Source organism: Cyanistes caeruleus, chromosome 5 (assembly GCF_971803275.1).
Source record: "Cyanistes caeruleus chromosome 5, bCyaCae1.hap1.1, whole genome shotgun sequence".
NCBI lineage: Eukaryota > Metazoa > Chordata > Aves > Passeriformes > Paridae > Cyanistes > Cyanistes caeruleus.
The window spans coordinates 15,185,742-15,201,244 of NC_141705.1; the positions used below are offsets into that span (position 1 = coordinate 15,185,742).

At 38.3% G+C, this 15,503-nt stretch overlaps 1 protein-coding gene across 4 annotated transcripts in view; it reads right to left on the reverse strand.

The window, feature by feature from the left end:
* FBXL5 (F-box and leucine rich repeat protein 5) overlaps window positions 1-15,503 on the reverse strand; it is a 37,634-nt gene that overhangs the window by 2,722 nt on the left and 19,409 nt on the right. For 3 of the 4 annotated variants that reach the window (XM_086890265.1, XM_086890267.1, XM_086890268.1), the window contains exons 5-10: window positions 14,128-14,310; window positions 11,692-11,817; window positions 11,073-11,221; window positions 10,807-10,889; window positions 8,307-9,029; window positions 5,354-5,502 (exon numbers count right to left, since the gene is read on the reverse strand). In XM_086890265.1, the coding sequence (XP_086746391.1) occupies window positions 5,354-5,502; window positions 8,307-9,029; window positions 10,807-10,889; window positions 11,073-11,221; window positions 11,692-11,817; window positions 14,128-14,310 (1,413 nt within the window). Of the gene's footprint in view, window positions 1-2,045; window positions 3,369-5,353; window positions 5,503-8,306; window positions 9,030-10,806; window positions 10,890-11,072; window positions 11,222-11,691; window positions 11,818-14,127; window positions 14,311-15,503 lie in introns of those variants that run through there. The other variant, XM_086890266.1, reaches the window with a different exon arrangement.

Consider the following 15,503-nt stretch of genomic DNA (forward strand, 5'->3'; position numbering starts at 1 on the left):
CATGCAGTGCTCCACATGTGAGTGCCCCAAGGCTTCCAGGACCATGCACAGCACCCTCTATCTTGTTTTCACCACCCTGACGATGGTAATATTGGTGGCTTTTTTGGCTGCTGCTGCAAATAGGAAAGATCTCAGAATTAGCACCAACAGCTCTCTGAAATCATTATCTCCACACTGCAACTGCCAGCTCTGAATTCAGTTTCATGCAATCACAGTTTGATTATTCCCAGCCACCAGATATTCAACCACACATACAGCTATAGTGAAGCTTCTTCGATGTCCTTCTGGAAACCATCAGCATCAGTTCCATTACTTGAAGACCACAAAGCACCACTCAAAAACGTGGAAATTATTGTGTGCATTTCTTACACCATAACACAGGGGAAATGCTGAGCAAGACTGATCTCAGCACAGAACTCTTGGGAGGGGAACAGGCTTTCAGTTTTTAAATTTAAACCACTCTTATAGCAACTAAAGATCTGAAAAGCTTGGATACTTCTAAGTAAACTGGACCATCTGAAAAGCTTATATGTTAATTTCCCAATTTATTAGGCACTGACTTACAAATGACACTAAGCGTATCTCACAGTGAAATTTCACCCTTCTTCCCACACTACATTCCTTGCCCCATGTCTAATCCTCGTACCATCACTAACTTTCCTTTATAGCCTGTAATAAAGAATTCTGATAAAATGAAATGTTGGGGGTTCAGTCTTCTGAAATCAGCCCTCCCCATACTCTTTCTTAGCATATACAGGCAGCTCCCAGCATTTGGAGGGTATTTTATGCTCTTATTATAACAAGGTAGTAAGTATCATTAATGGTTGGTTAAACAGTAAGGCTATCTGGGTTTGAGTGATTTATGGTTTGATATGGATCTCCTTCATCACAAGTAATTTAACTCCTCTATAAAATCCCTAGTGCCCCTTAGTTTGTTCTTTTTTACATTTGATACAGACAGCAAAATTCAAATGCCTTTACTTTTGATAGCTGGGTTTGTTTCCCTGGCTTTATTTACTACCACTGACCTTTGGCTACATCTCTTTGGCTTCATAACCTCTGACATCACATACATATACTCTGACTTCATAAACTTCATTCTGTATATGAGGTCTCCAATTCCTCTCACCCCTGATCATCAATCCACTGATGCATTAGGTTAAGCAACATGGTAATATATTCCTTTCATACTGTCCAGTGTGATGGTCATTTCAACCTAACAGTGGAGATTAATCACTTCATAGGGTCAGAATAATTTGGGTTAGAAGGGATCTTTAAAAGCCATCTAGTTCCAACCCCCTTGTAATAATCAGGCACATCTTCAACTAGATATGGTTGCTCAGAAACCTCCTTCAGGCTGACCCCAAATGTGTCCAGGGATGAGTCTTACACCACCTTTCTGGGCAACTTGTTCCACTATCTCCCATATCTTCATTTGCCCATTACTGCACAGCCCAGTTAGCAATGCATGGTCTACCTAGGACACTCCTCCATACAGCAATTTCACTGCACAGTTTGAGGACCAGCTGATGATTTTGAATGAATTCTGACAGTTTTGATGGGCAGGTGTAGCAAACAACCACTAGCTGTTGGCAGCATCAGATTCTGGCTCATATAAAAAAACATCTTGACAGGGATGAGCCAGATACCATCACTACTGGACTTAACAAGGAGTCCAAAATGTAGTCTTTTGAAAACAACATGTGATGGAAGTGTGGGGAAGGAACAGCATGCAGTGGGATCATAAGGAGAAACATATTTCACAAGGGTCCCTCAGACTGTGAAGGTTTAGTAAGTGCTAGCAGTGAAGTGCTAAATTAAATGTGTTCTGGGCTCACCTGGGAAAGCAAAGTTAATCAGATTCTCATCTAACATGCCACAGTCTACGATACTGGTTTAGTTACTTCTAAACTGGATTACTGTAATGCTCTTTGCATGTACATCTGATTACTCAGATGCTTAGGGGACTCTGAATAGAGGTGAGGTCTGTTTACTTGTGGTGAACATATAAACATGTTTGATAATGTAGGAAAGAAGTAGAGCTATTTGATTACTCCATTTATTTGATTACTCCATTTTGTTACATTTACAAGGGTACAAAAATTAGTCAGAATTCCCTAGAACGAAGTTTAGCATTCCACCAAGAATACATGAAAAAACAGACTAATACCATAGTAATAGAACCACTCCCTGCAACTGGCTGTCACCACCATATAATACCTTTTCAGAGATTTGTGAGTACATTGGTAACCTGTAGAATTTAGACTGACTTAACTCTTAGAACACATAAGTCTGCACACAGTAGTCCATACACCTTAAAAGAACATGCAAAGTCTTGGTTTGACTGCTGAAAGACAGATTAACTATGACCAATGACATTTTAGATGCCAGAAGAGTGAATCATTAGAATCAAACTTATGCCCTATTTCTTTAATTACAGAACCTGAGGACTACATAATTAAAAGAATGTCTAGAAACTGAATCATAATTAAATGCTGCAAAGAGCTACTGCTGCAGAAATTAGGGAGCCTGTATTTTTAATGCCAAAGGTGAAAGCACTCCAGGCTTTGAAATGGAGAAATGAGTCATAATGGACACAGCTGGACAAAACAGACTTAGGAAAGTAAGAACTCAGGTGGCAAGATCTAACTCAAACAACCAACTCTTCTTGCTAAGTTCTGTGTGATCCACGACCAAGTTTAATGTAGATAAATGAAATCAGCCATTAAAAGGGATGTACATTGACAGATTTGTTTTCAGCTACAGCTGAGGGCCATCTAACTCCAAGTCTCCAGCACTGTGCAAAATATAAGAGATCCTAAACATTAGTATGTAAACTAAAAACTGAAGTGAAACTAACAGTAAACAAATGCAAAATAGATCTGGAAGTGTGTGTAAATTCATAGCTTCTGGTCATAAAAAGTGTACCAGGTTACTGGTGTGCAACAGCAGTCAGACTCAAACCCAATTACCTCACCATAGCTGCTCTTCCTTTCTAGTCTTGCTCTACTAAAAAGGTAGAAAAGCACCTGCTGAAAATACAAAAATTGCAACCAATATGCCTACCAAACATGTATATTAAGCTCTCCACAAAGGAATTCCAATGAAGCTGGGTTGTGTGTAAGGAGTACCATCAGGCTTAGTGTTCATAGAAAAAAATATCTTCCGAGAAAGAAAATCTTCATAGTGTTCATAGAAAAAAAAAAGACAATAAGCCGCAGGTAAAAGTAAAGCCTTCATTTATCAGCAGATGACAAAGTCATATCTTTATTATTCAGAGATGACTAAATTCCATGCTGTTGGCTCCATTTTTTTTCTGCAAGATCAACAGGTTTTCCAACCTCTGATCCCAGAATACATCTCCTTCCCTGAAAACAATCAATGATAAGCTGGTGGGCAAAGAAAATTACGAAATTATTCTGCACATGCTTACAGATCAGTAAACTTTGTACAGCAGTTAGTGATACAATCTGTAAATGTGCATATAAACAACTTCAGAAATGGATTGATTTAAATGAAACAGCTACTGCTTTCCCTAGTTACTTTAGAAATGCCAAATGATAAAGAAACAGCTGTTGTAGGAATCCTGCTGCCCACCAAATGGAATAAGGCATCAGTTTGACACTGAACAGCCCTATCACAATGAAGTTTGATTGAAAATACAAGGAAAAAAACCCAGAAAAAACTGCAGGGGATTAATTTATAAAGGCTACTTTCCATAAAGTCATAAACTTCTGAGATGACATTATTTCTCCACAGATGTAAGAAGTCAGACCATTACAGCCTCACTGTTCTGCACATTTCACTCTATAGGGGTAACTGTTGATCCAAAGGCATGCATAATGCTTTAGGGAACCAAGCAGAGCTTATAGGTTCAGAGATTCCAGCAGGCAGTAAAAGGAAGGAAATAAACAGGAAGAGGATCAGACAACTTTACAGAATAATTCAAAAATATGCTGTTTAAATTTAAGTAATTTCTTGAGGATACTATGAAACAGCCAAGCTTTAAAGTGGTGGACTCATACACAGAATTGGGCATTGTAAACTAATACAAAGACATCATGCTGTATTTTATAGGGCCAAGATGAAAAAGAGAAATGTCTGGTAGTACTGACAGAAGTATAAACAGAGGAAAAGTAGCAACCAATCAGACGTAAAAGGGAAAGGCTTCTAATTGGTCTTTGAAGACATCTTTAAACTCAACATAATGCAGGAAAGAGTGAAGGATTTCTAAAAAAGAATTTCAAATTTTCAGATGGAAATAAAAGACAACTGAAAATATATTTTTAAACATGTAATCTAGATGGAATTCAAGGAAGTAACAAAAAGCAAGTGTGTCAAAAAATAAGCAGTGTCAAAAAAGTGCATAAAGTGCAAAAATTATGGAAACAAAATAAGACTTAATACTTTCACTTCTAATATTACAATCCAATCCAAGTGCATCATCTTGTATCCATTTCAATGACTTGAATACTCAAATATCAGTACAGATTTACCTGCAGTACCAAAGTTCTGGCATCTGGTACCCAGGCTGGGGCTGCATGTCAATACGGATACAAATTATTGAGCTGGACACCATGAACTATGGCAATACAATTTTGGTTTACGCACAAATAGCTTGTACAGGCCTGTGAACTTCTTTTTCCCTTGCCTCCTATTGCACTTACCTGTTTTAAATTCACACATGGAATACCACTCACACCATGGTTCCCACCTCTAATGCTAGGAATGCTTACTGGACTTACTAGACTGAATTCCAGTGTGGTAAACACCAAAAAGACTTGCACTGTGAACAGATTTTATGCATTTATACAGATCCTTCTCCAGCCTAGATCCATCCCTAAGTTACTGACTCAAGCAAAACCAGAAAAAAAACTGCATTACATTTTCCACAAGGACATGTGATGGTAGAATCAAAAATATCCTATACCAAAACTAGTGCAATCTGTGAGGTTTGCATGGCGAAACACACATCCTCGGTTTCCTAAAAGTCCCTGCTTTGGTACCAACCTAAGGAAGCCTCTGCCTGAGATTAGGAGATTATACAGAAAATGTACAACTATGGAGACTTACATTCTACCCCTGTTAGTTATGCTAAACCAAGTTAAGAGATACAGGCACTAAAAATGCTTTCCTATGTAATACAGAACTGTACTAGTGTTACAGAAAAAAAAAGTAAAAAATGAGGTTAAACTGATTTAACAGTTGTAATTTTGTAGTTTATCTGTGAAACTCAATGCTACACAGACATTAAAAAAAAGGAGAGGTTTTGGTGGTTCTTTTTGTGTTAGGAAGTGCCTACACTGAGCATCACTCCCCAGAAAAACGTCACATCTCCATAGAAAAACATTACCGTTAATGTTGTCACAGTAGTAAAAGTGTTCATCTTTTAGAGAGGGGCATGCAGAAACCAACTCCTGCAGGCCTGCACCAGTTACAGTGAGACACCCCGAGAGGTTCAGGTGTTCCAAATGCGGCAGTCCTCCTCCCAGAGTCAACGCCCTGCGGACACACAGAAGAGACACGTTAAGAGCCCGCATGGCGGGGCACTGACAAGTGCCCCACTACATCACCCCATCACAGACCTTCTGCACCTCTGACAACAGACACACCTCTAATGAACCACAGAGTTTTAAACCTGGCACTTCTATACTCTCTGTTAAAGGGGGATCACCCCTGAAACCATTCAACAGACCTGAAAACTGAACAGATTCCTACATAAGGTAACAATTCCTGTAGACATTTTTTTTTATGGATGACACCAGAAATGACCAACTATTTCAAAGAACTACAAAAAAACAGTATTCTTCTTCAAAACACTAATGATTTTGTCAGCTCTTCCAAGGTGAATATAGATTACTCATCTCACACTAAAAGATGACACTCCCAAGTTTGGTGCATTATGCCTCCCATTTAACCCCTTTTTCGTTCAACTTCTTTTGGAATCCAAAGTTGTGTTTTCCTAGGCCTGACAGCAGAGCTTCTCTCTGCTAACACACCATATTATTGTTCAAATGTAATTCTCTAGCTTTCCTCTGAGTGCAAGAGAATCTGGCTGCTGATGCAATAGGCACATGATGTACCACACCTGAGCAAGTACTCCATGTGACCCTGCTCTCTTGTCTGCAAGCTCACAGAACAGCCAGCCCAAGTTCAAGAAGAAACAAGCTCACTCGCTTGAAAAACAACCACTGGGCTTGAATCACCAAACTGCAGATTCAAGCCAGGACATAAAACTGAAGGTTCCTTCAGAGTATCACTATACAAGCTTCTCCTGTTAGCAGGCAGAAGCAGAACTGCAGGCCACAAAACCAGCTATCAGGTAACAACCTATATGAAATAAAGACTGGCACGTGTTTCTATTAGGGGGTAGTTTGTATCTTTCCCCAGGGACTCTGTGTTTGTATTAGAGGGTTTCACTCTTTCCCCAAGTATTCTTGTGACTACAAGAAGCACTTGTTGCATCACACTCTCCTAAATACTTTTACCCAAAAAGCACCAATGGGAAACCAGCAATGCAGTTAAACCTTTGCCGTGACTCAGTGACCAAATCTCCCTTTGCTCCCACATTACTGAGTCACAAAAAACCAAACCAGTAACATGTAAAATAAACACAGCACAACCAAGTCAGCACATAATAAAATTTGTCAGGACAAGTCCACTGCAACACTTGAAGAGAAACAAGCTCCAACACAAAGCCCAGATACCTGAGGCATACCCTGAAGAAAGGGTAATGCTGGTAAAAATGTGCCAGAAGAACCACAGGAGACATCTGAATAGCTGTTGCTCGTGAACACCAAATGGGGACAAAATCTCAGGAGAGACAAATCAATGCCAGCAGCACCTCATGCTATTCCTCAGTTTTTACTACAGCAAACAGCATGGGTATGCATGAAGTCTTCCCACTCCAAGAAGCTTTAATTAGCCCTAAGTGCTGCAGAACACCTGAGCAGGAAGCTGCAAGGACCTCTGCCTCACCCCATTTTCAGTATGAAGCAGAAACTACATTTTTCTGACAATACAAAGTATCAGTGGCAAATAGCAAAAAGAAAATTCTGTAACTCATGAATCCATCTCAATGTTCCAGTCAAACTTTTTTTTTCTTCCTTCTTTAACTGTTATATGAGGTCATATTGAACATATTATTCTGCACATACAGAATTATCATAAAATTATTTGGGCTGGAAAAGACTCTTGAGATAATCACATCTGTTAACCCAGCACTGCCAAATCCACCACTAACATAATCAAGTGTCAATCCTTTGAATACCTCCATGTATGCCACTTCCCATGGCAGCCTCTTCCAATGCTTGAAAACCCTCTCAGCAAAGAAACTTTTCCTAATGGCCAATCTAAACATCCTCTGGTGCAGTTTGAGGCTATTTTCTCTTGTTACTTTAGAGAAAAGACTGACATCTGGCTATAGCCCCCTTTCAGGTGGTTGTGAAGAGTGGGAAGATGACCCTCAAGCCTCCTCTTTTCCAGGCTGAGCCGCTCCAGACTCTCCTTACCAGGCCTGTGTTCCAGACCCTTCCCCAGCTCCACTCCTTCTCCTGGGTACCGTCTAGCCCCTCAATGCCTTTCTTGCAGTGAGGGGCAGAAATGGGAGCACAGGATTTGAGGTGTGGCCTCACCAGTTCCAAGTACAAAGAAATGGTAACTGCCCTGGTCCTGGGCACTCTTTTGAAGGAATAGGCCAGGTGTCACCTGGGCATAGTCTGGCTCATGTTCAGTCACTGTCACCGGCAAACCCAGGTCCTTTTCTATCAGGATGCTTTCCAGCCACTGTTCCCAGCCTGTGGCACTGCCTGGGGTTGTTGAGACCCAAGGGCAGGATCTGGCACTTCATCTCATTGAACAATCGGCCTCAGCCCATTGATTCAGCCTGCCCATTAATTATGTCATTATCCAGACAGGTTAATCACGATGTTACTCCAGTTTAACAAAGTTTCAAGCATACTGGCAGGCATAATGAGAAAATAGGTGAATTAACACGATTTCTTAATAATAAATCATTAAAGATCAAATCTAAAAGCATTAACATTGGATAGAACAACAAATTCACAAAAATACTTGACTTCATAGAACAGATATAAAAGATTTTACTGTTATCTCCAAAAGGAAAGCTGGAAGAAGTTTTCAAGTCAGTACTGTAACTACTTAAGAAGCAAAAACCACTTAAAACTTACCAGTTTCTTCAGTAAAAATGTTTCTACTGAAATGAGGCAGATACATCCCAGAATGGCACAACAAATAAAATCTGAAAAAATATCCTGCAGCAAAATAGTTGGAAAATGTCTCCTCACCTGAGAGCACGGTCTGTTATCTGGTAACAGCCTGACAGACTGAGAAACTGAAGAACTCGTGCTGTCTCTTCATCTGTTTTTTCACTCCCAGAGTATGCAGAGTCTTTTTTCTCTGACTGCTTAGTCCTTATTGGTTTCTTACACAGTGCAGAGGACTCTGGAAGTGCTTGAATAGTTCTTAGTGCTGTCCCAGCACAACAAAATGAGTGACCGCAGTAAATCAAGTCAGTAGAAGCACAGTGCTGTTGCCACCCTCTAGTCCTTAACCCATAAATGTCTCTACTGTAGCACAATGCAGAACAATTAATATGGGATGTTGGTTCCATAAGACAAAATCCTTCAACATTTCTGTGTCTCCACTCTGCAGCATCTTCAATGTCAGCTAAATCATCTGCATCTAGCATCCACACATAAGCAGAACTGAAGTTTTCTGAGCCGTCGGGTTTAGTCCAGTGCTGCTCACCATTTCCTTCCTGAATGAGATTTTCATTGCTGATTTCATGCAAACCATTATATTTCTGGTTGGACTGCAGAGTAATCTCTCTGTTTTTCCACAAAGTCTTAGGGTTCCTGTTCCTGCAGCTTTTCAGAATACCTCTGGTATGATGAGTTGATATGATACCCAGTGCTCTGGAAATCCTCTCTATAGCCACATCTGTAATTTTTTCACATCCAGACAGATCAAGGTGGCGTAGATTTTGACAATACCCAACTGAACACCAACTGAAATCAGGGGGGAAAAAAAGTGGTTTGGTTTGTTGGTGGTTGAGTTTTTTTAGTTTTCACTCAGAAATAGCTGTTAAGGCTAAATATACGAAAGAACATTTCACAAGTAAAATACTTGCATTAATTCACATAATATTCAAAGAAGCTACCCCTGACAGATTATATTTGATACTCCAAGTGCTCTATTTACACCTAGAAAAATTATGCCTAGAGAAACATGAAATCATTCATGAATCAGTAACAACTTATATTTCTCCATATACTGAGACTTAAAAGAACTCCAAATTTGCTATATACTGGAGAAATGTTTGAGTAATAGATCAGACTGCAAGCACGGAATACCAATTGACAATTAAAATACAAAATAACAATTTCAAAAAACAAGTGCATTATATTCAGCAGAAGTTACCAAGAGAGATCTGAGTTACTAAACATCAAAGCTACTTCTAAAAAGGCTGGAAGTACTGAACTAGCAAATTTCACCCACACCCACCCCACACTCTCAAAATATATCTGAGATTCCATATTCATTCCAAAGTATTGTAACAGTTGTGATTTCTAGTATTTTGAGTTTCTCAAGCTTGGCAGTTTACACATACTGAAATGTCAGTGTACTTAGATCAAATATCCTAATGTCCTTTCCCATTTCTTCCAGGAATACTAGATGGATTCGTGAAACAGATCCTGTGTTTCTAATTATTCCATCATCAATTAGAAATCAGACCTTTTCATTTTAACAATAGCTTACTCCCCTAGTCTTACCTTTTTCAAGTGGAACAGAAATTTTATCTACAGCAGCATTTTTACATTATTAGCTATGAAAGTATATATGCAATTTTACTGACTTTTACCTATAATTACTAATGTTAATATCATTTACTTTCTGTAAGTGATTATTTATATTTAGAGCAAGCCAAGCTCATTTTCTGAGCTACAAATTGAAGCCCTGTAAATACAGATATATGAGTAGTGGCAAATAAGGTAAATTCTACTAGATATTGACAAAAGCTCACAAAGATTGACTTTTGAGCCCTGGAAATTCTATAAAGCTTTTATTTCAAATGAAACTTCTTATACAAGCTGCAGGGTGCTACTACCAGCATCCATGCTAGTAAGATTTTCTGTGGTGTTCATGCTACCTGAGAGCATTACATGATGTAAATGCAGAACACTGAAATACCTGCTGAGTTTCAATACCACAGTAAGACCCACTGGTGCAGTTTCTGCATCCACACACCATCCCACTGACATCCAACACATTTCTGCAGACCTCAGTAAAACTCAGGAATCCACAGACAATACACCTAAGCCTTAGAGCTTTGTCTACCACTTGATTAGAGTGTCTGAAATAGCAGTATTCCACACCCCACCAGCTGTAGAATCAAGAGAACTTCCTTAACTGAACAACTCCATAAAAATCTAACATGTTAAAAAAACAAGTTGTTAATACTAGGTCAAAAACACAACTATTGTTACTGATAGCTACACACTGATAGGCAAAAAGCATCCAATAGCAAAGACAGAGAATTTTAAATAGCCACTAAAAGTTATGTTTCACTTGGTATTTCAATGATTTGTTACTCTGGTTTAGTTCTTAGTCACAAGTCACACGGGAGCTATGAATTTGACCTCTCTTTCTTTCTTGGCAATGGACGAATAAATGTTTGAATTAATGTTTGAATCCCCTCTAAATGTTTGAGCTCCCCCCCGCCTCCCAAAAAAAAACTGGATTACAATTTATTTTTTTTTTAAAAAGAAACAACAATTATCCAACCTTTCAAATACAGAGTCTGAAATATCAGTTTGAGTGAGATCCAAATATTCCAAGTTGGGGCAAAGCTCTAAGATCTGCCTAACCTGAAAAAAAATAAAAAGAAAATAATCAGTAAAGATACAAGCCACTAAGGCTGCACACAGTGTCTAGAGACAACTTACAGATTGGCATTCTTTTGGACCGTAACCCACTTACACTACCCAAGCATATCAGTTATTAAAGACTGCAGAGCCACAGTTATTAAATGCAAGTTCCAAATTACACACCATTTTGCTGGACACTGCAGAACTGTAGGCCAATACCAGTGTCTTCACTGAGGAGCCTACAAGTGGGAGGACATGATGAATTAGGCCATGAAGTAAACGTTTTTCCATTTGTGCTATATTAATGGCAAGTGAATCTTCAGCTGCTTCTTCTGCAAAATAAACCCAGAGAGAAAGACTTAAATCATTAAAGGACTTGGAGAAATATTTACTACAGATTATGTACTGCTCAAGGCAACCCAGGCCAGTTGTTAACACCAATTTCCTTTAGATGTCAAAATACTATCTCACAGGGCGTTTCATATATATGTATATATAGCTGTGATTTAACAGCTTAAGATAAATTTTAAATCAAGCCTAGAGTGCATCAGGATGCAAGATGATTCATCCAAACTTTCTGAAGAGATGAAGCCTAGCTTTTACCTCCAGACACATCCCCATAACTCTTCTATCTGCTCTCATGTTTACTCTTTCCTAGACAAATTAATTCCAGTCATTACAATCAGACACCTGATTCTCTCTTACCAACCTCCATCTCCCTTTTTTTCCACTGAGCTTGTTTCTTACAGCTATGTCATCTTCAGGAAAAAAAAAAACAAACACCAAAATCAATTTTACCTACCAGATTCATCTATGTCAGCATCTTCATCCCATTCCTGGAAAGCACGACTTTCATCTTTTCTGTTTTTCACCCATTCCTCATCAGGTTCAGTCTCAGTATCTGCCGCAGGACCACTATACCAATCACCTACTCACCACCACCCCCCAAAAAGAAGAAGGAAAAAAAGTTAATAGAAATTTCTCACTGCAGCAGGAATCAGCACTGATAGCTTTTCTGTGTATTGTAACCTGATTTAAGAGAAACAATTGAATTTCAAATTCATCTCAACTAAGACTGGGCTAAACCTTAAAATAATTCTTTGATCTTTATCCTTAAATGTCACAAGATTCTTGGAACAGTTTCAGTGCCATCCCAGAACTATTATGACTGTCTGAGACAGACCTCCTGTCCTTATTTGCTTAGTAGGGACCAATATGATCACAGAAATAACAGAAACAACCACAGAATATTTGGACTGTCTAGGTGCTCAAGTTCCTTCTGGTAAATAAATTATTCATCAGCTTTTAGTGTAACACTTGGTTGAAGATATCAGTCTTTTCCTCTGGACTATCACAAATACACAGTTCACCAGCCTAGTTTTAGTCCCTGCACATGACAATTCCAAGATCTCAAATTCCAAAAGTATCATTTTGAAAACAGCTACACTATATTTGTAACATACATATGTCTCAAACGAATACACAATCATTTTTTCAAACATCTGGATGAATGTGAAGATCAGCAACAGCTCTGCTGTTTTAGCTGGTGGAGCACTCGGGGTTACTGCATAGGCATTAATTTACTTCTAGTTTGGATATATGGCAGTGCTGGGCACAGGATAAGCACCTCTGCTGCCTCCCTCGATGTAGACATGCTGAAAAACAAATCACCTTATTTAACTGTCTCACGCTGGGGGGAACCCTACTCTTCCTAAAGCAAGAGCAACTCCTATTGAGTATATCTAGGAGAACAAGTTTTCTTCTATGAATAACACAATGACAATTAAATACCAATTGACTGTCAACCATGAAGTTTTGGTAAGATTTCTCATCATCCTTAACCCATTCTCATATTACATAAGAAACCTCAGAAGCCTTCTGTGTACTAGGAGGGGAAAAACGGTTAAAAATTTAACTAAGCCTACATAAAACTACAATTCTTTTTCCCTCCCTGCGGCAGTAAATCCCATCCCAGTTTAGAGCACTTCTGCACAAACAACTGTAGTAGTACAAACAGTACATCATGAGACCAGCTTCCTGTTGTGCTAAACCAGGTTTAGAAGTGCTCATTTTAAGCAGTTGCCAATTATCTCGTTTGTGTGTGTATGCAGCACTGAATTATCAAGACAACTATGTTTCAAATGCAAATTTAAGAATTTGAACTTTGGAGCCTCTTTACTCAGTCTTTGGAAGCTCAGGAACCAAACTATCATTTTCAGGAAGATTTACCCAAACAAAACAAAACAAAACAACAACAAAAAAAATCGGACCAAAAAGTTACTTAATTCCTCTCTGCCCTGTACATGTTTTAGAAACCATAAAAAAGTTTTTAGTTTTTATCTATCTCTAAAGCTAAGTTATATAAACACAGCTCGCTCTCTTAAAAAATCTTAAAGGCATACAAAAGACTTATTAAACATAGACTTTCTCCTTTTACTGAACTACACTGTTGTGGCAGCACTGTGAAGCCTGCAGCTCCATACTCCAATGACTTTTTAAAATTCACATAAATATGGACATAAAGCTACAAATACACTCTGATGACTTGTAACTGGACTCATTGGAATACAGGATATTTTGTCTATTTCAATAAGTACTTTTGCAAAGGTCACACTTCTCAATAGGAAATTCTAATTAACAGAAGAGTTTGAGGGAAAAAAAGTTTAAAAATACTTACTGCAGTAGAAGTTACTTAAGTAATATACCTAAAGAATCAATACTAAAACTAAACATTCATTCAGTTTTTTTTGAAGCTTGACTAGATTGTGAGGAAACATTAGAACTCCACTTATTTTGAACTTCCTCTCTGCAGTTATGCCTCTCATTTCTACCTAATAAGCTAAGAAAATCATTTTTCTGATATAAGTAACAGCAGCATTTATAATTCAAAACTCCTTAGATTATGAAATAATTCAGACGTTGTATTAGTGAACATATTATTAGCATTCAGAAAAACAAAAAAAGGGTTTTTTTTTTACCTCAGTAAAACTAGATAAACTGGATGCAAAATGTACTCCCAAGTTTCAACCAAAACAACTTCTAGTTTCTTAATTCTACAAGATGGAAGTGTGTACTGGGGACTTTTAACATTCAATCAAGTTTCAGGACACTATCCTTGTCAGAAAGGTACACCTCACATGCTCAGCTGTCAGGCTCAGCCTATACTAAAACACTCTTCTTTACAAGCTCAAAAATTCTGGTAATTGACATGCTTTCAAAGGAGCTAAATTTAACTTACCTCTTGCCCAGCGAACAGGGTAAAGATGTTTCCACAGAGATCCAGTTTTAGCCAATTGTGACCATTCAGTGCTTACTTGACTACACTGACATAACTCTTGGGGGTTAAGGTAACTGAAAATGGTCACCATTACTTCAGGAGGGAGATTAGTAATATTTGTGGTGTGCCCTGTTACTTCGGTTTCTGAAATACAGAAAGTGTGTGTTAAGTGAAGCACAGCCTCACAGCTTTAGTAACAGTAGTGGAACTCGCATTTTGACTAGAACAATGAAAAAAATGTGTCTGAAAAAATTTTAACTGATAAAGATGGGTATTGGTTTGGCTTTAAAAAGCTTCCACTGTAACGACATCTTGAACAACAACAACAAACCAGCTCAGTTTTCTGTTTGCCATTTTCTCATCTGACTTACTCATTCAAAAAAAAAAGTAAATTAATGCTACTCAACCACAGAAAGATGAAAGCCGTACCTGCTGTAAATGAAATGCTTTAAGAAAAATGCCTTCTGTTGCAGATGGTATCTGTACCTGGTCTGCCACATTCCCAGGAAACTAGCACGCAGAACCTACCAGCTGGGACCACTCTCGCTGGAAGCGCTCAGCCTCTTGACTGGGACACAGAAAAGTTCATGCTCAACTCTTTGCACCTGTTTTGAGTTTTATTTCTAGCTTTAGCTGCTAGCACTGACAATTTTAACATCTGAATGGTGATGAGCCATTCAGGCTGTAAATACTAAGTACTTGATGAGAGACGAAAATTTGACCACTGTAAGTAATACTCCAATGGACAGCAGCAGGAACTATTTCCAACAGCTCTTCCTGATCACCATACTGCAAAGAGAGCTGTGAACTATATAAAATAACAAATTCTGACCTTTGGTTAGTGAGGCCTTTGGCTGTCTTAAGATATTTTTAATGTTTTGTTTCAGAACAATTTTCTTAAAAAAAATATTTCTAAGTTTTCTGAGTTTTCACGAGTCCTTTAAAATAGCAGGCTTTACTAATAGTTGGGTTTTACTTTTGAAGTGCCTAGAACTTTTACAGAGAGAGAAGCATCAGATTTTTTTTTTTTTTTTGCAAAGAAGCTTCAAAAGTGAGCATAATGTAAACTTTCCCACCTGAAAAACTATTGCTACTTCAAAACAATATAATTAAATACCGTTTCACTTAATGAATCAATGTATTCATTTGTACAACTAGCATGTTGCTGCATGAATTACAGAGAATTTAGTAGGAAAAATGCAGTTAAGCCTGCACAGGACTGCAAGGTCTATGCTTTTTCTATCAAGGTCTACGTTACTTTTTTCTCTTTCTAAAAAATGAATGCAAGACACATATTCTCCTTTCCCAAAGTCTAAAACACAACAATTGCAGAATTT